Source organism: Drosophila eugracilis, unplaced genomic scaffold (assembly GCF_018153835.1).
Source record: "Drosophila eugracilis isolate 14026-0451.02 unplaced genomic scaffold, ASM1815383v1 contig_952, whole genome shotgun sequence".
Taxonomy (NCBI): Eukaryota; Metazoa; Arthropoda; class Insecta; order Diptera; family Drosophilidae; genus Drosophila; species Drosophila eugracilis.
In genome coordinates this window covers 258,376-283,858 of record NW_024573870.1, presented here as the reverse complement: position 1 = coordinate 283,858, position 25,483 = coordinate 258,376, and the positions used below count along the sequence as shown (strand labels likewise).

Below are 25,483 nucleotides of genomic sequence, written 5' to 3'. Positions count from 1 at the left end.
GTCGACAAACGTCAACATGTTCCTAGCCATACATAATACGTACAATAACTGACAAACACTAGTTTGTTCATAAATTTTCCCTCGCACTTACAGTGATATCAAATTAAACTGATTCTATGAATGAAAAGTAAACCCGTCAAATAGTTGCGGTTTGCTTTGGTATTTCTACACCGAGATATAGTAACACGGTTCGGAATTTAATAAGATACAATACAAATTTTATCATTTATTTTTTATTGACAACATTATTCAGATTATTTAACAGCGCCAAAACTGCATAGGTGAGGTGATAGGTGCATAGATAACAATCAGAATTTCGAGTCTTATCTAATCAATTTACTTATTTCGTAAACACAAGTTAAAAAGCTATTAATTAGCTATTAAAAATACAAGCACACACGTTAATATACTTATTAAATAATGTTTCAGACGATAAGAAAATACATATATAAATAGAACAATTCGTCTGCCCGCCTTATAGCTTTGTTCGGTACTGTAATGAACGGTATTAAGGTTTATTTATGAGATAACATTTCGTTTATAGTTTAAGGGCTTATAGTTAAAAAAAAAGTCAGGGATATGAAATACACATTTTCTTGTCTGTTTTGTCTGGAACTAATTACATCTTATAAAAATTGTAGCATTAAAAGATAATATAAATTAATAGTTGACATTACGCACGTGTGAAATTAATGTGAAGACTTCCTTCATTTGCACTCTCATAAAAACATAAAAGTAATCCAATTGTAAAAATTATATGTATATAAAAGCATAGCGTTAGTGATGTTTGTCCGCTTAAGAAAGAAACTAGAATGCGGACAAAAGATATCTATCTAGATATCTTCAAAATATTATGATGAAACTCTCTCATTCTGCGTACTTTCGAATGCCTAAAATAAAATGTTTTTAAATTACAAAAATATATTTTCGACATAACATGACAACAAACCTTTTGAGCGATCTTAAAGAAGTCATCATAGGTGTCACTTCCTGATTTCTTGACCATATCGTGGAACACTTCTGCCCCCGTTAGAAGCTCATAGGGTGTCCCGAACTCCACAGATCGTCCAGCATCCATTACCAGAACCTTATCCGAATCCATAATAGTGTTCAAGCGATGGGCAATCGTAAGTACAGTGCAGTCCTTAAATTTGTTTCTAATGGTGGTTTGGATTAAAGCGTCCGTCTGGGGATCGACATTGGCCGTGGCCTCGTCCATCACAAGGATTCTATTTTCGCGAAGAATGGCCCTTGCCATGCAGATCAACTGGCGTTGACCCATACTGAAGTTGGACCCCCCTTCGGTGATTTTGGTTTCTAAGCCCTTGGTCATATTGCCCACCACATCCTTCAAATTAACCTCATCTAAGGAGTGCCACAGCTTGTCATCGCTGTACTCTTCGAAGGGATCTAAGTTGTATCGAAGTGTGCCGGAGAACAGAACGGGTTCCTGAGGAATAATCGAGATTTTGCTACGCAGATCGTGCAGACCCATCCCATTTGTGTCCCTTGAGTCTATGCGGATGGATCCATCGTTGTAGGACAGTCGAAAGAGAGCGTTGATCAACGAGGACTTGCCTGCTCCAGTACGTCCCACAATGCCGACCTTTTCCTTAGGCTTAATGACGAGATTCAGTGACTTAAGCACATTTTCCGCTTTCGGATCTGGCACATAACGCAGACTCAGCTCATCAAACTCTATTTCGCCGTGCTCGGGCCACGATTTGGATGGTTTCTTTTCCGACAGAGATTCCAATGGTCCTTCCGACTCAATGTTCCCATACTCAAGCACTCGCTCAACAGAAACCATTGTGTTTTCCAACTCAGCGGACTGTCGCAGAAGCCATTGCACGAAGCCAGTTAAGCCCATTGCCTGTATAAAACATCAATACTGAGCTGGTGAAACACTGTAATTATTCAGTTAAGTTACCTGTGTTAGGGCCAGACCCACCTCTCCTCCATTAGCCGGTGGAAATACAAAAAAACTAAGAGTAACTACTGCTATATAAACCAGGCAGATACAATCCAACCAATAGCCAAAAGTGCGAAATGTGCTAATGAACATGAAAAATGCGGAGCTATGAATGTCCTGGTAATTGTCAAACTCCAACTCTAGAGCGCTTTGGGCACCGAAAGCACGGATGGTGGTCAGTCCAGACAGAGAAGTGGCCAAATGTGAGTACACGGGGGATCGAGCTTTAAGATTGTTTTCCAAAATATTAAGTAATTTAATAATAGATAGAGTTGTACTTACTAGTTGCTTCAATTCGCTTTAAAGCCATCGATGTTTTGAGAAAGAATTTCCGAATCTGATAGAAAATTACTGCAATTACCATTGTTGGAATTAGTAACAGAGGATTGACGATAGCTATCATGGCTATTATGCCAACTAGCAAAAAGGCAATCTGTATAATATCAACCATCATCGGAGGCAGTATCTCGTCTACTTGGCTAATATCCTTTGGAAAATCGGTTAAGAATGCGGCCGTGGTTATTGGTATTATAAAAGTACATGGAGGCTCGTAGGAGTGTTTTAAACATGGTATTGTGCAAACAAATCGACGCCTTCTTGGCCATGTTGATTAACAAAATTGCGGTTGTCAGGCTTAGTATAATGGTCAGGACCATGATTACTGTGAATATGTAGATGTCCGTTTTTTCAGAATAAGTAGATCCACTCAAATCATCCACTATTTGATCTCTATTCGCTACCGCATTTTTGTTCTTGTTCATCCTAAAGGAAAACAATAATAAAAGTTAAGGATTCTTTTTTTATGATTTTTTAGACTTCTACCAGTATATCAGAAAATAGTCGCCCATTGAGATCACTCCCTGCAAAACCACAAAGCTGGAAGCCATGACAAGAAACGGGAGGATTCCACCGCCCGCCTTAAAGTACTTCCAGTAAAGGGCCAGGCCGACGCCACCTGATTTTTGTTGCTCCATATTGATTTTATCCTGGAAGGACTGCTCCGATTTTTCACTGTTGCGTCGCACTTCGTTGTGAGGAATATTACAGATGGTCAGATTATCTTCCGGATTATCTTCCTTCTCCGCTTGACCAAGGACGGTGACTCCCTTTTTAAGGAGTGACTCGTAGGTGCCGACAGCACTCACTTGGCCCTTATCCATGATCACAACCTGATCTGCTTGCTGCAGGAACTGCAATTGATGAGTGACTAGGACTACTGTGCTTCCTCGCAAATAGCCTCGCACACATTGCTCGAAGATATGATGGGCCACACTGGTGTCCACCGCACTAAAGGGATCGTCCAGCAAATATATGGACGCTTCTCTATACACAGCTCGCGCCAAACTAATCCTTGCTCTCTGGCCACCGGACAAAGAAGCTCCTCGATCTCCAACAATGGTGTTGTCCTTAAATGGGAGGAGCTCAAAGTCTCGTTCAAGAGCGCACCTCTTCACCACCGATTCATACCGCCTGCGATCCATGGGCTGACCAAAGAGGATATTCTGGCAAACGGTGCCGGCGAAAAGCCACGGCTCCTGGGAGCTGTATGACATGCAGCCATTTACATGGATCTGCCCGGACTGAGCTTCCAGCTCACCGAGAATGGCGTGAAGGAGACTAGATTTCCCGGATCCTGTGCTACCCGTTATGGCTACTAATGTTCCAGGAAGAATTTCCAAACTTATTCCACTAAGTGTGTTGTTGTGGTGAGTTAGTGTCCCATTTTACCTCAAGTCTTGTGATGGAGATAATGGAATCGAAAGGAGTTGGATGATGATTACCGGCAGAGACCGTTTTGGGCAAAAGACTTTCTTCCTCTTCATTTAGAGGTATCTTGGCTTCAACAGAAGGTCCTTTTCCTGGACGATTTTGTATCCTGTCTACCTTTGTGACCTCCTCGAGTTGCATAAAGTTTTCTATGCGCTTTAAAGAAACCAGGAGTTCTGCCATCTGACTTATGGCGATTGGAAAGAATATGGCCATTGAGTATTGTAATACATTAAAGTAAGCAGTAACCAGGAAGGCAACTTCTGGTGTTAAAAGATTTCTCAAGATCACATATCCAACCAAACTTAGAAATATGGATACACGTGAGGTGAATATTCCAAAGGCAAAGCCAATTCCCTTTATATATGAGCCTTGGCGAATAGCGTTTATCTCCTTCCTTCGGACCATTTCCACCTTTCGTTCAAAGGGTAACTCCCAGGCATACATTTTGATCACTCGTATGCCCGAGATGATTTCATTGATTATCCGCATTCGCTTGTCCGTTCTTTTGGCAGCCTTCAGTCGCAGCACTGAGGTAATCTGGCCTAGATACATCTGGAGGGGTATGAAGAGTAAATAGAAGACGACTCCAAACACGGCTGCTATCCCAATCTATAAACCGATTTATTCTTATTGAGAATTAGTAAGACTTTTGGTCTTCTTACCTCTAGGTACATCAAATAGGTGATTAGCAGCGTTTCTAGTGGACCCACCCACAACATATGAGCATGAAAGGGGAGTCCACCCAGACGGGCTAAGTCGTTTGATATAAGGTTCACCACATATCCAGACATTGTGTTACCCAGTGCCCGATTACTCAGCCGCAGCGCCTTCCGATAGATCATGCTGCCCATGGCCACACGCATTTTAAAACCTACAAAATCATACAAAATCAGATTTTATTTTAAGCCAATAAATGAAAATATAATTAATATATTGGTAGACTTACAGAGATTCTGATTGCCGAAGTAGACTGGGTGAACGGTAACTACTATGAGGACACTGCACAGGATCAGACCACCCGCATAGTAGTAGCCCATCTCAACGGATTCTGAGCCTTTAGTGTAGTATGAGATAAGTTTAAGCAAGATCATCGGCTGAAATGTTTTGAATCCCAACTCTGAGATGAATGTAAAAAGTCCATAAAATCCGAATCTCCAAGCAAAAACCCGAAGCAGAGCGCGTATTAGTTTCGGGTTTTCCTTGTTATTTTTAAGTTCTTGGTTCCATGACGAGCACAATTTATCGCCGAGAGTGTCTGGAATAGGTTTTTTATAACAGTTATAATACATTGTAGTACGGTAAATTTCTTGATAATAGTAAATGAAAGTAGTATCTTAATCACTTGCTTTGCTTAAACAAATACAAATGTTATCATACCCGACTTGTGCTCCGTCAAAGTCTTGTAAATGTCTTTCGTTTCCAGGCTGTCCTTGGATCCCTTCATAAGTATGGGTATGGTATACCTAAGCATTTAAATTTGGTACACTTGTAGTTACTTTCTATTCAGCAATTTATACTTACCAAAAACATAATTTCGAAAACAAATTAGATCGCTCTTTGGGATTCTCCGGAAGTTCTTTAGTTTTTACCGATTGCATTTTGATTTGATATTAAGAGTATTTTACACTAAGAATAATAACGATTCAAAAATTGGCTAAAGAGTGTTAAAAATAATCCGTCTTTTCACCCTTAAGTTCGCTATTCTACTGACTTGAGTTGATTTTCGGCTCATGGTTACGAATTTTCACTTCAAAATGAGATAAGTTATCAGTTTGCAAGTTTTTGCAGACTCAAGATTATTCGGCGGACAAAGTTGATTAGAAAGAAACTAATTCTAATCTTTATTTTAAAAATAGGTTTTCGAATCTTTATTTACATTGAACTGTCGACTTTTTCAGATAGTACATTTTTGTTTTGTTTTTCAATATAAATCGAAATACTGGCAGGTTTTAGTTGTTAAAGATACCACTGAATATTTGACGGTTCAAACAAGAACATTTTTTTTTAAATAACATATATATTTTCTATGAACAACAAAAATTGCGGACGAAAAGCGTTCAAAAAGAAGATCGTGACTAAGTACCGTTATCAATGTTACCAACCCAGTGGTTTTCATAAATATTCCTAAATCTCAAACATAAAAAAGCGTTTAAGTTAAATAGTAATATTGGATTCTATTATTTTTTCCAACACTGTATTTATGTTAAAATTAAAATAAATTTTTTAAACTGTGGAAAGACTCTTATTTAATTCTTTCACTTTACTTTTACTTTTTCAAAAGCTTACCAGCAATGGGTTAATCCTTAAACTTTCTCAAAAAGCTTTAAACTATAACAATTAAAAACTTGGCTATGGTAAGTGCCATATACACAAGCATTTTGTAGTTATCAGCAAAATAAAACCACTTGTCTCCGGAAAGCTTTTCCAGGTGAACTTTAAGTTTAGGTGAACTTCTTAATGTGATTGATGGTAAGAAATATGGCCAAGGAGCCAGTTAGCCCACGCTACTCAATCCAAAAAGTCCACGGCATGAGAAGTGGTTTTAGCTTCGCCAGGGAATTAATGCAGTAATACTGGTATTCAATGTAGACGCTTGTAAGTCCACATTGGGCAAGGAGGCAAGGTGCTATAGATCCTCCAGCCTCAGCCTTTGCTGAGTTGATATTCTGCTAATGAGCATGATGAATACAATTTCCGAATTCCATTATTTAAACACCGGAATCCCTTTTTAATTGGAATTAATATTGAGTTTTTTTTAATGCAATAAAGAACATACAAAAAGTTGTTTAGGGTTTAATAAAATATAAGCAAAAGACATCAAATAGACAGAAAAATGTAAAAGTAATTTTACATCTATCTACATTATCATTAAAAGCCAAACGGTCGAAGTAGAAGTCACAAAAATTGAAGCCATTATTTGAGCTTTTCCATTAGTGATCAATCCATTTTTAGTTATGTCTACTGTATTGCAATCCTTGTCGTAACACTTTTCGCAAAGATTAGAATTTTTCCTACAGTACTCCTGACCGTCCTCGTCCAAATCGGAAATGCAACTTCTCACCATATAGCCGTCTGGACCTCCAGCAGAGCTAGAATAACTATAATATATTGATATGCAACCATTAAGTTCTCCCAATTTTATTGGACACATCTTCTTTCCTTTATTCTTCCTAGTTTTTCCCCTCATTGGGAAAACAAAATTTACAGTTAAGGCATCTCAAAGGCGGAAAAACAGTTGTGGTGATCGTTTCCTCTGTAGTGGCTAAGATATCCATGTTCTCATATTCCTTGTTTGATATGTTTATTTCTCTAGAGAAAGTTTGCTCTTCCTGGGCTTTAAGCAAAGGCAGTAAAGCGATTAATAGAATACTCCTTTTAATCTGATGCATTCTGAAATGTATTTTCTATTTGTAAGTTAGAATTGTGTCGTCTATTACTAGATCTCCGTTTTCCCTTATGGTTCCGTCGCTATTTTTCTAACAACTGAATGTAGATTTTATAAAAGCTCTTTGATAGCCTTGTTAACAGCAGTTCACTGATTGACACTCATGTCATTTTATGAGCCTAACATATAACTATTTCCTCAGCTCGAGGGACTATTAACCCTTTTTAGAAATCAATCCCAGAGTCCCTTAACCATTAAAGACATGCTGAGTAATTATTATTTTGATGCGAGTAGAGTGAAAAATAGTTGAAAGTTATATGTATTTACATTATATCATTTTATATTTTACACTGAGAAAATATTTTAAAATAAATAAATCAAATATCCCATCAAATTATCGCACACTGTGTTCTTTTTTAATATTTTATTTAAAAATATATTTACATGCAAAACCAATTTTGAAAGGTAAACGTCAAGCAAAGTGGTAGATACAAACAAATTCTATATTGATAAAATTATGGTTTTTATAGGTTAAACAAATACTTCTAGATATACTGTCGCTATAATCTGCCATGTTTGGTATTAGTCATTTATTAATTGTTATTATTCAGAATTTGCGGGTGAAATGTATTAATAAGGCACCTGGTAGCTGAACAAACAGATGCTCCAGATAAGGAAAGGTGCCATCAGATGATGAGTGGCAGCACCAGAACCCGGAGAGTCCATAAATTGTGTCATGGTATGAACATTGCAATTGTCTTCGTAACACGTTGGACATAGTTTGGCATTTTCATTGCAATAACGATAATAAGCGGTGTCCATTTCCGATATGCAGCCTCGATTAAAATAATCCTTTTTACCCGGTATAAGATTGGGATCTCGAACAAGAACCGTACGACATCCATTCTTTTTTCCCGGTATCGGTGGACAGAGTGACTTGGGTTCATTCTTAGTATCATTACAGAACATGCAGGAGTAGCAACTCAATGGAGGAGGGAATACCGGATTAGGTATGGGGGGCGTAGCTGGTGTCAAGGTAGTTCCTTCTGTGGGTTGTGGTGTGGTGTCCTCTTGGGGCCCGTCATTAGGGTAATCAGGTGATTCTCCCGTTGATATGACTGCAGTTTCGTTGGGTAAATGAGATTCCATCTCTGGCGCTGTTGGTGGTTTACTTAATATATTGGGTTCAACTTCTGAAGATGATTCATTGTTAACCGGGGGAGACTGGTCTGAATGATCAGATGTTTGGCCTTCTTGATTTGTTTCAGGAGTTTTAGGTGGGGTAGAAGTTTCAGAATTTTCATTTTCGGACTCTTTTTTCTGATCCATTTCCAGGTTTGAGCCCAAACTTGGTACATCAGGCTCCCCTTTATCCTCTCCTGATTGGTGCTCCATTTCCTTAATCTGGCTGCCATCAGATGGTAAATCTTGTGTACCCATTACAGCATCCACCGGCTCTTTGTCAGGAGCAGGCATTTCGGTTGTGGTTGTAAAAAATGATGGTGATGGTGCTTCCACACCGTTCTCCTTATTATCCGTCGTCTGATCTTCATGATTATCTTCGGCTTCTAATCCACCACTGATGCTGACCTCTTGTATGTTATCCTCCTGGGCCCTGCTCCATTGAAGTAGAGCAGTTAGGGAAATCCAGATCACCAGCAGTCTTATTCGCATTGTGGTCCCCGATCGGTTGAAAATTCGCGGTGCTTATGACTTGGATGGGAAATAAATCTTCCACTGAACCCGCAGTTGAGGTGCTTATCAGGTCTGTATCTTTTGTTATCGGTTTATCCCCGTTCTGAAGAGCTCGGCAAATAGCAATATTTGTTCTGTTCTGGCCAACGATGGAAGAGTTTGTTATTCCCGACCTGTCCCGTGTCTGTTTAGCTGGCAACTGAGGACGGTGGTCATTAAACCGCCTGGACATACGATACGTGTACTCGAATCCGCTGATTGTCACGCAATTATCCGGTCTCTAAATTAAATCGATACATCGGGGTTGAACAGCAGCGGTCGCGGGACCCTTGACCCACGCTTATGAGTCGCTCCCGAATGTCCTGCAACAAATGCGAGGCCCTGAATTATTGATGATGTGAACCTTTCGATGGAACCGATGGGACACTCCGATAATGGGGTCAAGGCACAGAGCACATTATGGTTATGACATTTTTGGCCATTATGCATATGCCAGAATTAAATCGCGGTAACTATACATTTGTGGTTGGGAGAAGTTTCAACACCGAAAGAATTATATATAATATAAAACAACATCTCCTAAAATACTTTTTACAAAAATATTTTTTTATAAACATAAAATATGCAAAATATTATTTTGAAAATACCTTTTCTATCAATAAAAAATGGAAATCTAATAATGTTATTTTGATCTTTAATTACCAAGTTAAGAATTACCCTATTTTCTTTTATGGACTTATTCTTGCTTATCCTTATCACCGTTTTAACTATATCAACTCTTTGTTATACAGTTGATAAGTCATAAACAGATTATTGGGTTTCAATTGGCAAAAAGAGGTGCAATTTTTAGTTTACATTCTTTATAAGCTGTCAAAATGCTTGGACGCCACCTGCTCTTCATTTTCCTGGTACTCTTGCTAACAGGTGAGAATTTCAAAATTTCTCTCAGAAAAAATGCGTTTCAAACCTTTGAAGGCGTTTACAATGATAGGTCATAGTTTTGCCATTGTTTGCTATCACTGCGATTCTATTGCCCTGCCGGAATGTTCCCAGACCCTCGGAGAGGTGGGTGTTCTTCCCTACAAGGAATGCTCATCTGAACTGACGTGTGCCATGTCAATTGGTGAGTTGAACTAAATGCTAGTCATAGTTATTGAGTCTATTTTTGGATTGAATTAATTTTTTATAGGTAAAATCCATTTGTAGCTTGTTATTTTGATATTTAGAGGGTTATGTATGGTTCTGTATCGTAATCTCTGCCTTTTTTAGTGGACTCCATCACATATCGCGGCTGTGGTGCTGAAACGCCCATTACCGGAGCCACTTACTCAAAGACATGTTCCTCAAACTTGTGTAATGCCGGTGTCTATCCACCAGGACGACTTAAATGCCATCACTGCGCTGGTCAGGATTGCGTCGCAGCTCCAGGGGCAAAACCAAAACCCTGTCGCTATCATTTGGAAGAGGATCAGTGCTACACGGATGTTATAAGTTCTTCAGAAGCTTACAGGGGTTGTGTCTCCGAGCAGAATCACACGCTGTCTAGTGCCGCTCAGCTGTGTGAAATCAATGGCTGCAACGAAGATCAGGGAGCTTGGACACAAGTTTGCGCCACCTGCGATTCTGCAGTCGGACGAGGATGTAAGATGGATCTCTTTCTGGTGAACACCGGTAAGTGCAATGTGACACTGTTCGAGGAATGCCAACAGGAAGTTCTTTTGGGTGAGCAGGAGGATAAATACTGCTTCAGTTTCCGGAGTTTAAATCGAGTGGTCAGGGGTTGCTCAACAAAAATGCCAACAGATCTAGAACCATACTTGGACAAATTAGAAAAGTGTAGATCCAGTGATAATAACTGCAATGCAGAATGTATTGCACGCCAGAGGTGTTTAACCTGCAATTCCTTGGACCAGGAACTCTGTCGAACGAATGTAACTGCTATAAGTAATAACATTTGCGGATCTGCAGAAGCGTCCTCCTGCTTCTCCTGTGAGTATTCCAACTGGAGTATCCAAAGAGGCTGTGGAGCTGCTCCCACAAATCCCGAAGTTGTTAAGTGCTACGAGTGCGATGAAGAAGGTGGGTGTAATAGTAAGGACTTTCACTCGATGCTACCAATGTAGCACTGATCAAGCTGGAGCAGGATGCGCAAATTGGGAAAGACCAGGAGAAATATATATCGAGGAATGTAAGGAGCCAGCAACATCGTGTTTAGTGGTATCTTATAACAACGGCACCACTGCAAGAGGTTGCCAAAAGCCAGATTTTAGCTGTGATTCCGAAAATGTGAACAATTGTCGTCCCTGTGAAGGAAGTTTCTGCAACAAAGGATCATTTCCAGAGGAGCGCCTGTGGTGCCATAAGTGTAAAGGCGTAGAAGATTGTGAGGAGATTTCCAGAGGACAAACCGCTCTTCCTTGCCCTATTCAAGCTAATGAGCCTATGAATCAAAAGCTCGCCTGCTTGGAGTATTTTGACATTCACAGCAAGCAGATTGTCAGAGGCTGTCGTTCCAATCCGGAGCTATATTATGAGTGCCTCTTAAGAAGTAACCATCATGACAGTTGTCGCATTTGTCACAGTCAGGCCTGCAATGATAGTCCTGGACAGGAGTTAAGATCAAGTTATGAACTGGAGGTCAAAGCAATATCACTGCTACAGGCCAGAAGTTTATCATCGTCCTTTAAATATACAAAAGCATGTTACGAATGTTGGTTTCTTCCTAAGTGCCATTTATCTGTTAATTTTGGGAACTACGTAACTTGTGGGAGCAAAACATTTAGTAATGGCTAAAGCTTTATAATGTTCCAAGACTCAAAATCCTTTTCACTCGTTTAATGATATTTGTTGTTATTTACGGTTTTTTATCTTTTAACGTGCTGAGACTAAAAATAAAGCATAGCAGAACTTATAATATTCGCTTTCTATTCCGGGGGCGTATAACCAGGATTTAAGGCACGACCACGGTGATTAAAAGAATAGAACGAAGGGAAGTTGCCCAAAGTGTCCCAAGTTTTTTGTTGCATGTCCACGGTGGCTCGAATTTCCTTAAAGTTGCCAACCACTTCGATGATGTTGTAGATCACGATCACCAAACTGATCACGGTTTGCAGGATAATCTAAGGATTGTGAATAGAATCCCCCTTTTAGCAACCACAAAAGTGCAGTGGTTTTGTTTGATACTTACGTCCAACGGAAGTCCGGTCCATTCCTGCTCTGTAAGCCTCAAATAAGTGCGATCTGTGGAGTAAATGCAGAAACCTCATTAGCGGTCCAAAGTTTATTTATCAAACTTATCAAGAAGAAACTTACGATGCGCAGCCGAAAAAGCAGCGTGAGCCAGACTGGCAAATCCAGCAATCAGCAAAAGCTTATTGAACAATTTACTGCCCATTTTTTATTGAACAAATACAAAATACAATCACAGGCGGAACAATTTTCTATAAAAATGTCACTAATTTGCTAAAATAAAATGCGGGCACACCTAGTGATGGGACCTTGGCCGATTGATTAGGGTTGTTTAAATGTTTAAATTATGTTAGAATATTTTAACCAATAAATATTATTTATTACATTTAGATTACATTTGCAGTTAAAAAAGTTTGTATTGATATAGGTTGGAAAATGTTAATATGGAATATTATGTTTCCGATTTAATTTGTTTTTAGGTGTCGGCTAAAAATTTAGTTTGTTTTGGTATTTCCATAACTATGCGGTCATATTAATATTGCCGCCGCGCTCGCAGGTATATTTGAACGTTTGGGCCATGGTCTCACTATTCGTTCCTCAACATTCGGAAGATTCGGAAGTCGCGGCATTTCAAGCGGAGAACCAGTGTCCAATAAGACAGTAGAAGTGCTCTAAAAGCAACACGGCATTTTAAACGCACATTGCAACTGATTTTTCTAAACCAAAAAGGATTCAAGGCCACGCCCCCGCCAAAAGTTTTCGTGTCATAGAGTCTGTGTTTGTGTACTTTCCTGCCGCATCGCTGTATTCGTGTGTGTATCCCGACGTCTCTTTTTGCAGTCCTTTTTGCGTGGGTGTGCCGAAAAAGGAGAAGAGAGAAAGAAACATAAAAAACAGTGAAATTCCAGTACACCAAAGCAAGTCAATAAAGGCCGATAAAATGTCCGTTTCATCAAACGCCTCATCTGCCTCCAACAAGGACAGCGTGGATAGCCCCAGTAGCACCGCCAACACTGACAGCTCCGAGCTTACGCACATTCTCAACCGGCGGCAGGAGATAATGGAATCCCAGGAGGCAGGCATCGAGGTCCGGCGCACCTACAAGGTGGTCAATGTGTACACCGACTTCCCCGAGTTCTCCCGGAACCAGATCAAGGACTACCAAAAGACCTTTAACACGTAAGTCTAGTTCGCAGTTTCTGTTTATTGAAAAAATGAATAAGAAGCTGCAAAAAGATAAATTTGTTAAAAGTAGTTCTTAAATTTTAATGAATTATTTAAAATGGTTTTTAATAGGGATATATTTATTTAACTAACTTTAGTAGCGGTGTTTGGTTTGCCGAAGGTCGACTGTATTAACCTTCACACTCCTTTCACTTGCAACTGCCACTTTCCCAGGCATCTCACCGCATTCGCGTCTCATTAGTTGGCAACATAAAACTCATCCGCCTAATGGGCATTTAAATTGCATTTACTGCAGCCCCTCCTTGGAACCCTACAACCTCCCCCTCCTCCTCCTCCTCCTCCGGGTACTCTGTGCAATGGAGCATGACTCACAAGTACTTGGGGAACGATTTTGTCACAGTCACTGGCTTATTCCCAAGTCGTGCTCCCGCCGTGCGGATCATGAGTCAAAAGTGGTTTTCTGCCCCAACACTTTCAGACGGTTTCAATTATTACACTACAGTCGTGATCCCCTAAGTGGAATTCCTAGTAACAAAAGTCAATTTTAATAATGGATGTTCTTTCTAAAAAGTTTATTTCAGAGGATGTATCTTTAACCTTATCTTTAAATCTTACACAAACAATCTACCGATTACCAAAACTAAAACTTCGACAGTACAGTAAACTGTACAATAAAATAGTCTTTCTTTTTTCTTCAAGGTTCAATAAGTCTTAAAGTCATAAGGTTTATTTAAGATCACCTGTATTTTTACCGTACTTGTGTACGGTTTTGCATTACTACCCGACAACGTCAGTTGTCGTCTGAGTGACACCTTGCAAACGAAATGTTTTCCGAGGTTTTCCCTTCCTCAGTTTCCTAGTCTTGTGGTGGATCGTTTTAGTGATAGGCCGTCTCGGGTTTCGCTCAATCAACCGCAGCAGTGTTGCGCAATGATTTTGTTAGATTAAATGTCTAGAATAGTTATTTAAATTCAAGTAGTTGGCACGTAGGGTCGTCTAGGCTGATAAGAGCTATCTCAGGTTCATCCAAATTATCTTCATGCCAAGGTGATTAGCTGGAATTCGCCGAGCACCTGTCACCTTTCCCAACTGATTCAACTTCTTAACCAACTGAGGTAAGGCTGAATCACCTGGCAATTAAACAAGGAAATGAGAATGCCAATTAGAATGATTTAAATAATAACTGATTTTGTAAACCAATTAGACAATAACTCCTTTAAGACCACGATTCATAGCTTCTTATTAGCTTGTTTATTGTATTCCTCCCCTAAAATCAGTTTTGTACATCTGGGTCAAAGCCTCGAGATCTGGCAAATGGTCAAAAAAGAAAAAAATGCGGCATTATGGCAATGCGAACGTGGTCTGCTAGTGTAATGCAATGCACCAGCAAAAACAGAGAAAAACAGACGGAGAAAAACTCAACTCCAGGCAGTCTGGGAAATACTGGGCGCATAAGCCACAAATGGCAGACAGACAAGAGACTTTTGGTCTGCGATTAGCTAATGTTGCGTTGATACATATATGGGTAACAGGATTGGATGTGGACAGAAAGCAATCTTTGCTTTGATTATACAATTGTCTCTTTTTGGATCTATAAGTATAGGAAATACCAAATGTTTTTGTGGTTACCATATAGAATATATAAAATTATATATTAATTAAATATATAGAGTTACAAACTATTAACACTAATTCCCCATCACTTATTCAAAAACAAACATGAACTGTGAATCAATGGATTTTATTTTATCAGTTTTTTAAGATGACAGCGCTCTGTTTATGCGACTATTCTCTACAGCAGCACTACAAATCACAAAAGTTCTCAAAAAAAATTTTTATACATTATACTCGTGTCTCAACGAACATGACTAGATAAGAAGACATAAACAACTTTTTTACGAGGATTCACTCTAAGATTTACTCACGTACTTTATTGAATTATCTGCCTAGACTTTAGCACATTTTTTCTACCCGAACAAATGCCAGACATTTACCCCTTTGGCTTGATCTTTTTAGCTCGGTTTTGCGGTTGGAACTTTAAAATAATAATAACAAAACAAAAAACCGGCTAAAGTAGCGCCTTTTGTGCCGCGGCTTTTGGCATTTCCAGTCACGTTGGGTCGTCCGACGACTTTAAGTGATGTGCTAAACTTGCAAATTTAAAGCGCTCAAACCTGAACGGTTTTAATTAAAACATGCGATATATATTTGAGAATCGAAAGCAAAACGCTGTCTGAGTCACGCATTGAATTCGTTTTACAAAGCAATTTGTTTAAACAATTCGCAACTGATTCAGCAAAGCGAATGGGTTTCTGCGAACATGCTTTTCGATAATCAAATCCAAATGCAAATGTAAACAAACTCGTCCGAAGACGTCACACTTTTGGAGGAAGCCTGTATTTCTCTCGAACTTCCCCAAAAGATAAGGTCCAGAGTATTGTATGACCAAGCCCTAGTAAATTAAAGCGTATTTTTATATAGTTTCATTCCATGCCTAACCTTATCATCACTCACGCAATGTATATGGCTATTTTATAGCGTCTTGGGCTTTGGTTTAGCTTCCTGATTGTTTTCCCCTTGTAATACGCCATTTTCCGCACGGATGTCTGCTGAATTTCAGAGATATATAGCGCACTAACTTCCGGTAGGCGATAAACTGCAGAATTATATCGCTTATTGCATTTAATGGCGCCTTAAGTCTGCCGAATTTAACCATCTTGGGGGAGTTCTTTCGTTTGTATAGATATACATAGTAGTATCGCCTTATGGTAAGAGTTGATAAGCAGCAATCCCTAAGCATACTTGGATGAAACCAACCACCAACGTTCACAACTCCACTTACTCATTGTTATGTACACTTACTTACTGTTGTTATGTACATTCGATTCAATTCTACAACAGATTTATTATATACAGTGATTACTCATTAAATAATAATTCAATTGCGCATAAATTTCCCTAATAAATACAGCAATTACTCATGTAAAAGTATTAGTCATTGCATATTATGGTGTTTATTATTTGTTTAAAAGTAGTTTAGCAATTAAACTATTACTTACATCAATTCAGTGTCGCTTATAGAACTTTTTAATTAGGATGTCCCTGAAATATGTATAACTGCTGAACACCCACTTGCCTTGCTTAATATAGAATTTCAATAAGATCTAAAATAGAAAAAGGCTTCCAAATAGGGAATGACCACTGTGGGTGAAAAGCCTATGATGTTCCCCTTGTTTTCTGTTAGGGGTGCTATCGATGCCAATGCTACTTGTATCGTTGCTTGTCGTCACTCTGGTTACAGTTTACAATTCGAGTTCATGGACATAAAAAAAGCGACGCACTTTACACTGGGGGAGGAATGCGTTTCTGTGTGGGCTTTTATTGCGACCGCAGTGGCGAGTAGAACTTTTAATTAAGTTGCCATTGCCACCACCTATTATCACTCGGCCATAACCCCTTAACAGCCCTCTCTACACTTATGCAAATTATATACATTACAGGGGTGGCTTTTCGGGACAATTACATATGTCTATATTCATGTTCTTAAAGTGCTTTCTCTGCGCACAAATGCATATTTGCATTTGGCGCACTTTTGTCTAGGTTCATTGACACTAATTTTGTTATTTACGAAATGCTGTTTGCATGCCTGCTTTTGTGGGTTCGGTAATCTCTACCGATGGAAAGCGGGTTTTCTGGCAATCGATAGCGATGCACTATCGTACGCCCCGCTTATTTCCGGCTGCAGCCTCCACTTGTAATTATTTCCGCGCACATGTGGCACGACCTTTTTGCATTTTGGCCAAAAATCGCGACTCGCGAAGTGCAGATGTGGAATTGCATTGAGCAGGCGACGGGCAGTCTGGCATGTCCACAAAAAAAAAAACACGCTAAAGAAAAATAAAATGAAATAATGTACAGTAAACTAGCTGACAAAGGAAAGCCAATGACAGGCTGACAGTGGAACTCCCGCCTCGAGTCTATCGACGCTTCATTGTGTTTGTATTTTATGGAAATCTGTGGTTGCTGGATGACAGGCACATGTATAGGCAAAATATTAGTAAATAAAGTATAAAAAATGAAGAAAATTAAAAATCAAAAGTTATTAATTTGATAATTATATATAATTTAAATAAGCTTATGATTAAATCACTTATCTATAAAAAGTTATACAAGCTAGTTCGCTCTAAAATGACAAATGACAGTCTTCAATCAGATCAATTTTCCAGCTAACTCTCTTCCAATCCTATTCGTACAATCACTAATGTTATTTCATTAAATATTATATGACTGACTAACTATCTGTAGCATATGCTTATGACATGATATTGCAGTGCTATTAGACTGACCACAATTGTGCCAACATACCCATGTGCAAATGTAGTTGCCACTGCTTTAGTGTCGAGTGTTGTCCACTTAATTGAGGAAATATCAAATTATGTACGAGCCAGTGGCGCATCATCATCATCACTCAACCAGCCATTGTGTCCCCAACTTGCTTGCAATTAGTCATTGCATTTACTCATTGTCCAGTTTATTTGTTTGGTTTACTTCTGTGGCGATAAGAAGAACTCGTAGTTGCTGCTGCCGCTTCTTGTTTCCTGCAGCAACTAAAAATAATCAGAGATCCGACCCACGCAACGCTTCTTTCCCCGCTTCCCATCGCCTTGTTTTGCTCCAATTTCGAAATGTCAAAATATGGCGGGTTTATTTTGGGAATCCCATACACATTTTCGAGCAATTGAAAAACGATGAGAAAGACCCCCATTAGAAGTTGAAGGCAAAGAAAGTATAAATAAAAACGAATCATTTAGTAAACATTTTAATGTCATGACTTAAATTTGTTATTTTTTATAGGATTTTTTTAAGCAGAATTCATAAAAAATAAATTTCAAAAAAATATTTAAAAAAAGGTTAAGCAGAAACAGTTTGTAAAACTATGGTAATAAGTAAAGTTAGGTTACCCTAGGACTTCTACGATTACTCATTCAATTAACCCCTGGTTAAGTACCTCAGCCCTTTATGGGAGCCGTTAAATGCTTTTCCCGCCAGCCTAGCAGTCATGTCGCTTATTTATTGATTTACAATTTTACATACCTGTGTTTGCGCAGGCAATGTGCACAGGTGCATGTTTGGTTTCGAAACAGAAAACATTCAGGTGAGTGAGACGATCCAGACGAACCAGCCAACATCGGCCGAAATAAACATGCGATTGTGTATGCAAGACATCGCCTTTGAACATTTTTTTTTTTCGTTCCGATTCGGCCACAATAGATGAGAGACATGGCCCAAAGTGTGGGTACTCTGTAGTACATCACATCGCCATAATGATGAAACCCGCCCTATGAAGACATGTGGTGCATTATAAGCGTTTGCAACATTGTGTTAACCGTTACCATAAAGTTCAAGAACTTGACGCTTTTCTAACTGCAAAGGCATTGTAGTTTGAATCGAAATCGGTCTCCCTTTGGCATTAACCCGCTTGAACATCGGGGGCACAAAAACTCCATTCACAATAGAAGCTGCAATTGCGAGGCATTAGTCTGCTAATAGAGAAAACCTGTGTTCAATATAGTAATTGCAGCGCAGAAGTAGAAGCAGCAGTTACAAGGAAGGGTAAAATAGTAGCATTTAAAAATGAAATTCTTGAAAATGCTTTAAAATAAAGATTTCTTTTTAATTTGTTATCATATGTTCAGGAATATATAATTGCGTAATTAAATTTTCACAACCCAAAACAGGATATATTAGTGGGTGCTATTATTTTAACCGCAATTGTTTACAAAGTACTAGGCAAAGCACTTGCATAGATAAATTTACGATGCAAATTGCGGCAGGCATAAACGGCAACACCAATAACAATGGCCAGCTGACCCCGTTATTTGTTGAACTGTACACGAAAAAACGATAAAGAAAATGAAAATCGCATGCATATAGCATATAGCATATGGCCCTGCCACAACAACAAAGAAGATCGCCCAACATGCAATGGGGCAGAAAAATGTACGACACCCCCGAAAAGCTCGGAGTGTGAAGTTGTTCGATTCATTGGAATGAAAACAATCAATAAAAATTAGGCTAAATCCGGTGGGAAGCTGTGGGAGGTTTTTGGGGCTTGAGGCAGGAAAGGTTGGTGTTGCCACAGATAAACAGCAGGTGTTTGGAGTATAAACATGGCAAGCATTTATTTACATTTTTTCTGTTTATAAGGAAAAACTGCAAAAAATAGATGTTTTAAATATCTAATATTTTGAAAATGCTACTTCTGGATATCATTTTTCTGTACTTATAAAATACGATCTGTATGCATATTGTTGTAATCCCACCCACGAGTTTAACCCCAGTTCCTAATGTTAAGTTGATTAAAAATGATTTGATAAACACAAGCAGCGGCGTCTTGATTAATTGAATTGAACAGCTGAAGTAGTTGGCATGTCGGTGTCTATTGTCAGATGAAGACCACACCACCGGCAATTGAAACGAAAGCCAGACAACAACACCTCGATTAATACGAAAGAAAACAACGAGAAACCGTCAGGCGAAAAGCAAAAGTGCCACCAATTGTCACATTGACGCAACTCGAGGCTGAAGAAAAGAGTGCAATTGAAGTTAATTAAAGAGACGATAGCGTAACACTGGCCACCGTTAATTGCCCATCTGGGATGGTGGCCAAAATGCGATGTGATGGTGACACCTAACCATCATCGCACCAGACACGCCTGAGATGATACCATTTTCATTGCATCTTGGCTAATTACTTTCACTCTCTTTTTCTTTTTCTTTACTCACAACAAACAAACACACGCAATTTGTCGATATGGATTCAATTATTTATGAAACGAAAGCGAAACTTCAATTGCTCGGTTGTAATCTAATAGATACTATTTCGTCATTAGGTGGCGGCTTCTAGGCAAGCGAGAAATCGAAACTGAAAGTTGCGACTATTGGGTAACGCCAAGGTGTATGTATCCGTTCGTGGGTAATGGGTATTTATTGTCATCTGAGTGGCTGTGAAGTTGCTGCTTCCTTTGGCTGCGTATTTTTAGCTAGAGCCCCAACTAGTTTAACTAGTTTGGATGATAATGATGATGATCATCATCAGTATATGCATCCTTCGACTAGCTTGCAAGGTCGCTGGTTTTGGAGCCTGTGCAACTAGTTTCCGCAACATGGTCGTCAAGTGATGTTGCTCATGTTGCTAATGTTGCTCATCTGCCGCCCGCAGCAACACGCGATTTATCCAGACGACAGCGCGTGCTTCTTGCGTTTTCTCTTTTAATATATTACACAATTAGATAGTAAATGGGCTTTATTTACATTTCCATCGCCATTTCCTGCCAAACACTTTGGCGGAAGCTCAAACTTTTGACTCGCCGATTTCGGTCGTCGAACTGGCGATAGATAAACGGGAATCGTGAGGGAAATTCTCCAAAAATATGTTTAAAGGGTAAATAGAAGTATATCAGCTTATATGGCAATGACTTACATTACTTTTCTATGTACAAAATTGAAAGATGAACATTTCATTGTTATTGTGAATCATCTAATTTTTTTCTAGTTGATTTCGATTTATAAATAGAAAACTTCAAAAACAATGAGACATTTTTAATAACCTAATCATACTAAACAATAGAATATTAGCATATGAAAAATGATTTTTATTTACAAACAAATTTAATTATTTTGTTTAAGCTTTTGACTTTGATATCTTATCTTACATAAGTGAAAATCACCATATGAACTGCTCTATGGCAAACAATTTAAGACAGCTACTTTGGTTTGCAGATTACAGACATGAGTTCGTGTAATTTATGGGTCGACTCCTCATCGGTGCTATTGTTTTGCCCGCCGCTGTTGTTTGCAAATTTAGCATGAAATTGGGTTGCTTGCCAACCATAATCCCCTGCCTCCCACAATTTTCGCATCGCAGACATCGGGCCACGCGACCTCTGACGCCAGTGCGCCCACGTTTGCATTATCGATTGCTAATCCCCGACATTGGGAGTCTCGTGTCTTGCGGTTGGTCAATGACCAGTGACATTTCTCTGCATTCTCAACATTCTCCCTTCCTCCGATTCTAAGAGTGCTGACTAATTGATTTGCATTTGTTATCTTTTTTTTTTCAGGTACGATTTGGCTCGCGATGGTTTTTTGGACCTGCAGGAACTGAAGTTTATGATGGAGAAGCTTGGTGCACCGCAGACTCATTTGGGACTCAAGCAGATGATTGCCGAGGTGGATGAGGATAATGACGGCAAGATCTCGTTCCGGGAGTTCCTGTTGATCTTCAGGAAGGCTCAGGCCGGAGGAATTGGACTCCGACTCCGGGTTGAACCAGCTGGCCCGCCTCACCGAGGTTGATGTAGATCAAGTGGGTGTAAGTGGAGCCAAAAACTTCTTTGAGGCGAAAATTGAGCAACAACTAAGGACGAACAAGTTCCACGACGAAATCCGGGCCGAGCAGGAGGAACGCCGACGCGAGGAGGAGGAGCGGGCCCAACGGCGCCAACAGTTTCAGCAGAGGGCGGCGATCTTCCAGTAGAGGATCCATATTTTCCTCCGTAGTCTAGCGCGTAATTATCTGGCGTAGGTTAATCGAATGAGGAACTAATCCCGGGAGAAGAGAATACGCTTCGTACAAGCAGCAGGCATTTTTCAAGCATCACATACATTAATAATATCCATACTTATCGTCCCATATATAACTCGATTTGCTGGTTAAAAAATCTTGGGAATTGAATGCTATTTTTGAAAAAAAAAAAAATATATATTTTGGTTTAACAAACAACCTACATATAACGTACATCAAGCATCATCCAAACATAACGTTCAATTTCTAAAATATATTTTTCTAAATCCAACCAAATTGAGCCACTCTAGCCACAACATATAAGCATACATACGTACATAAATAACGATCATACCAAAAGCGTATTTATAGTTAACCTTTATTTAAGTGAAAAATGTTTTAGCCTAAGACCTATTTTTTATTGTTTGGTGTTGCGCAAAATTTCTTTGTTGAATTACGTTTACCCTCGACGGTTATCCAAAATGTATGTTTCTTTTAATTTATGATTTTTTGTACTTTTAGTGCCATTTTTATTTTCTTCGTTTTAATTTTGTTAATAACAAAAAAGGAAATCGATAGTTATGTTAAGCAAATTAATTCGCGAAATTCAAACTTCTTTGTACATACTATACCTATGTTGGCAGTCAATCTTAGTTTCTGTTGTATCAAGCTGAAATAAATAATTAAGTTTCGATTCAGTATTTCACGTTTAAAGTTAGCAATTAAAGCAATACTAATGCGTTAAATACGAATACACAAGAAAATACACGTACTTTTAGAGAGCGTTTACTACAAACTTATACTGCAATTTAAATAAATAAATGTATATAATACAAAACAATCGAAATCGTCTTTATTTTGCTTGATTGTCGTACACGTTATGGCGATTTATCATTTGTTGTGTCCTCCAAATAAAACTTTATTACGAAACCTTGTTCCCGATTAGTCAAGCGTCAATCCAAAGTGTTGATACATAGAATGACTCGATTTACTGTACCCTTAGTAAGCACCGATTTCCTTCCCGCTGCGAGCTCTTCATCACCTTGCGGGCTATAGTATGAGACCACCAGCTAAGAACCCCATGGAGTGACTTTATCCAAGAATTTGGTTGGCCGTAAGTAGTTCATGTGTTGATAGAGCATCTATAAAAAATATTTTAAATTTTATTTTATTACACATTTTATTTTTAGTTTCAAGTACTTAAAAGACTTACCTTATAAGATCATAGCATCTGACCTAGCCAATGTTGCCACTAAGGAACGCTTTCTCTTTTCCATTTATCAGTTATTTCCTGACTTCCTGTTACTCCCCGGCAGTTGGTCCTTTTCGAAGGGAATGTCTACACCTCAGCATATCGCATTTCAGGGCGTAGCGATGCTGGCAGACAGGACACTCATGCGGCTTGAGCTGCAGGTGGTAGCCCTTAATGTGTTGAGATAGACCGTTTCGCCGCTTGAAAACCCTGTCGCAGATGCCGCACTTGTGCTGCCGCTCCGTCGAGTGTGTAATATTATGCTGGCGGAGTCCGTTCAGCGATCCAAATGACTTTTTACAAATATTGCAAGCAAAAATCTGAATAGGCGTAACTTTCTTTTTTGAATTATTCGACATCTGGACCCTTGTTTTCGATTTTCTGGGCCTGCAATTGAGTTCATGACGACGATACAGGCGCCAATGGGCAAAGGCGATGGCCTGGCAGTGACGGCACTTGAAGCTCTGAAGACGCCGATGGTTTTTAAGCGACAATGATTGACAAATGTATCGCATATGCTGGCGAAGTCCCAACCGGGATCGAAAGAGCTTTAAGCAACCACAACAACGTCCCGCAAAGCTTGGTATTAACTTTACAAAGTGTGTCTTCAACCGACGGTGGTAATGTAACTTCCTGAAACTAGTAAATCCTCCCTTACATATCCGACAAATGTAAGATTTTCTGGCCCTCTTCTTACGACTTTTCATATTTTTACATTTCAGCTGCAATTGGCGATATCTAACAGCCAACTTAGCATAGTTTGCAGTCACTGCAGCCAGTTGAGGATCAGGAGCAGGTGCTGTTAAATGAGTGGCCGTCGGTATAAGATCTTTGTGATGAAGGAAACTACTCTGCATGTCCAGAATATCAATCTTTTTTCTGGGTTGAGTTGAGATAGGACTATTTTGCCACTCTGACTGCCAGTAATCTAGTTGCTCAGTTGCCACAAAACCCCTGTTGCCCTCTAGTTTCATCGGTGGGTTAACTGTCAAGCTGGGCAGACTAATATTCATCGGAGGAACGCTGACCATGGGCGTGGAATTACTGTGACTATGGGTATAATGCTGATTTAAGCTATCTATAGTTATAAATTTAGCAGTGCATAAGGTGCAATTGTGAAGCCGAAAGGCCGCTGAGGATTCGACAACACTATCGTTTAGCACAACAATGTTGGGTTTAACAGATGTTGGAGGAGCAGGTGGTGGCAGCAGTTCGCAGATCATAGGGTTTGGTATTTGGCTAACATTAGTCACAATAGGCTTGCATGAGCGAGGAACTGGAGCAGATAGAGGAGGTATAAGATCATGAACAGCTGGTGGATCGGCAGAAGGAGGAGCAGTATCTGGAACAGGCTCTGCACCCTCCACCTTTTCCGTTTTATACTGATGTGGAGGCAGTTGCCATTCTTCTTTGGCATAATTATGTTCTTCGGTCAAAAGTTCGTTCTGTAGCATTTCATTAGCCGGCCTAAGAGGTTGTGATCTCTCCGACTGCCCTACATCCGCATCGTCCGGAATATTGATAAACGGATCATCTAGATTGATAATCTCCATGATATCACAATTGTTAATAATGTCTTGCGAATTTAACATTGGAAAATCACAGAACTGGAACTTTTGTTCCGTTTCCTCCTGATCGCAACCCTCGTCCTGTTCCAAGCCCATGTCCAGCTCATCAGGAAACAGGTTATCCAGACTCTCGCAGGCTTCCTGTTTCACGCGGACAAAGGGTTCCTGTTTAATCTTCAGCTGGCGGCGATATTTCCTTTGCAACTCACTTTGCGTCACCATTACCACATCGATGAACTGTGAAAAGCGCTCCAGTTGTAGACAGCACTCCTTGCATATATCCTTGGGCAATGTGTCGTCCTGCAGGATCTGCAGTGTGGGGAAGCACTTCTGAATCATGCCAAAGAGCTCGAAACTTTTGTCAAATGAGGAGCAATTTGTGGCAGAGGTCCCACAAAAGCGGCAAGTAGCCTTAACACCTGTTGCTGGCGATTCAGCGGCACTAGCCAGGGTCTGTTTGTGAATGGGCCTACTACTCGGGGACACTTGCTCCACGTGTACATTTAGGGATTCCTCATCTGACACTCTGACCGAAGGCACGGCATTCTTTTTAAGCGTTTTCCTGTTATTGCTGCAATTAAAGTCCTCATCAACAAAGTGTCGGCTACACACCGCACTCCATTTAGATGGCATCCATTGACCACTCCGCTGGGTAAAGTCCTTCCACTTCTGGAGGAGGTCTTTCCTTTTAAAGGGAAATCTTAAAGGGATAAGGAGGTATGGTTAAAATTTTATAAACAACCTGTATAAACTAACCTGTGAAAGGAAATGCTACCGGCGTGCACATATTTATGACTGCAATTTATTACGGCGCAGTGGGCCGGCATCTTAAGATGTTATTACTCAAATTATTAAAAGAATTTGTCTATTTACTTTAATAAACCAGCTACTGTTTATAAAT

At 39.6% G+C, this 25,483-nt stretch overlaps 7 protein-coding genes across 7 annotated transcripts; 2 read left to right on the top strand and 5 right to left on the bottom strand.

Moving 5' to 3' along the window:
- Window positions 1-217: 217 nt before the first annotated feature.
- On the bottom strand, window positions 218-5,801 carry LOC108107101 (probable multidrug resistance-associated protein lethal(2)03659). The gene is given in 11 exon segments (XM_017214487.2): window positions 218-890; window positions 950-1,873; window positions 1,931-2,196; window positions 2,255-2,462; window positions 2,464-2,734; window positions 2,795-3,675; window positions 3,677-4,351; window positions 4,405-4,613; window positions 4,689-4,997; window positions 5,120-5,205; window positions 5,264-5,801. Coding segments are annotated over 11 exon segments (3,945 nt in total). The 5' UTR covers window positions 5,341-5,801; the 3' UTR covers window positions 218-851.
- A 798-nt stretch (window positions 5,802-6,599) lies between these two features.
- LOC121530546 lies at window positions 6,600-7,131 on the bottom strand. Its single transcript, XM_041819772.1, is given in 2 exon segments — window positions 6,600-6,923; window positions 6,925-7,131. Coding segments are annotated over 2 exon segments (531 nt in total).
- A 493-nt stretch (window positions 7,132-7,624) lies between these two features.
- Window positions 7,625-9,411, bottom strand: LOC108107102 (submandibular gland secretory Glx-rich protein CA). Its single transcript, XM_017214488.2, has one exon. The coding sequence runs from the start codon at window positions 8,799-8,801 to the stop codon at window positions 7,758-7,760; it is 1,044 nt and encodes a 347-aa protein (XP_017069977.2). The 5' UTR covers window positions 8,802-9,411; the 3' UTR covers window positions 7,625-7,757.
- A 21-nt stretch (window positions 9,412-9,432) lies between these two features.
- LOC108106867 lies at window positions 9,433-11,616 on the top strand. The gene is given in 3 exon segments (XM_017214111.2): window positions 9,433-9,945; window positions 10,092-10,921; window positions 10,923-11,616. Coding segments are annotated over 3 exon segments (1,692 nt in total). The 5' UTR covers window positions 9,433-9,776; the 3' UTR covers window position 11,616.
- Window positions 11,617-11,642: 26 nt separating this feature from the next.
- On the bottom strand, window positions 11,643-12,311 carry LOC108106868 (ER membrane protein complex subunit 5). The gene is made up of 3 exons (XM_017214112.2): window positions 12,135-12,311; window positions 12,010-12,062; window positions 11,643-11,941 (listed from the first exon to the last, which is right to left on the bottom strand). Exons 1-3 carry the CDS (start codon window positions 12,214-12,216, stop codon window positions 11,747-11,749), a joined length of 330 nt encoding a protein of 109 aa, XP_017069601.1. The 5' UTR covers window positions 12,217-12,311; the 3' UTR covers window positions 11,643-11,746.
- A 279-nt stretch (window positions 12,312-12,590) lies between these two features.
- On the top strand, window positions 12,591-22,603 carry LOC108107069 (EF-hand domain-containing protein D2 homolog). Its single transcript, XM_017214440.2, is given in 3 exon segments — window positions 12,591-13,190; window positions 21,320-21,500; window positions 21,502-22,603. Coding segments are annotated over 3 exon segments (654 nt in total). The 5' UTR covers window positions 12,591-12,951; the 3' UTR covers window positions 21,736-22,603.
- A 437-nt stretch (window positions 22,604-23,040) lies between these two features.
- LOC108107068 (zinc finger protein 319) lies at window positions 23,041-25,475 on the bottom strand. Its single transcript, XM_017214439.2, has 2 exons — window positions 25,339-25,475; window positions 23,041-25,282 (listed from the first exon to the last, which is right to left on the bottom strand). Exons 1-2 carry the CDS (start codon window positions 25,407-25,409, stop codon window positions 23,065-23,067), a joined length of 2,289 nt encoding a protein of 762 aa, XP_017069928.2. The 5' UTR covers window positions 25,410-25,475; the 3' UTR covers window positions 23,041-23,064.
- Window positions 25,476-25,483: the final 8 nt, after the last annotated feature.

Bases quoted from the DNA above. Each gene is read 5' to 3' on its own strand.
- LOC108107102 (XM_017214488.2), bottom strand. From the start codon at position 8,801: ATGCGAATAAGACTGCTGGTGATCTGGATTTCCCTAACTGCTCTACTT.
- LOC108106868 (XM_017214112.2), bottom strand. From the start codon at position 12,216: ATGGGCAGTAAATTGTTCAATAAGCTTTTGCTGATTGCTGGATTTGCC. The intron at 12,063-12,134 runs GTAAGTTTCTTC...TTTACTCCACAG, and splicing joins TGCTTTTTCGGCTGCGCATC to ATCGCACTTATTTGAGGCTT. The intron at 11,942-12,009 runs GTAAGTATCAAA...CACAATCCTTAG, and splicing joins GGACCGGACTTCCGTTGGAC to ATTATCCTGCAAACCGTGAT.
- LOC108107068 (XM_017214439.2), bottom strand. From the start codon at position 25,409: ATGCCGGCCCACTGCGCCGTAATAAATTGCAGTCATAAATATGTGCAC. The intron at 25,283-25,338 runs GTTAGTTTATAC...TATCCCTTTAAG, and splicing joins GGTAGCATTTCCTTTCACAG to ATTTCCCTTTAAAAGGAAAG.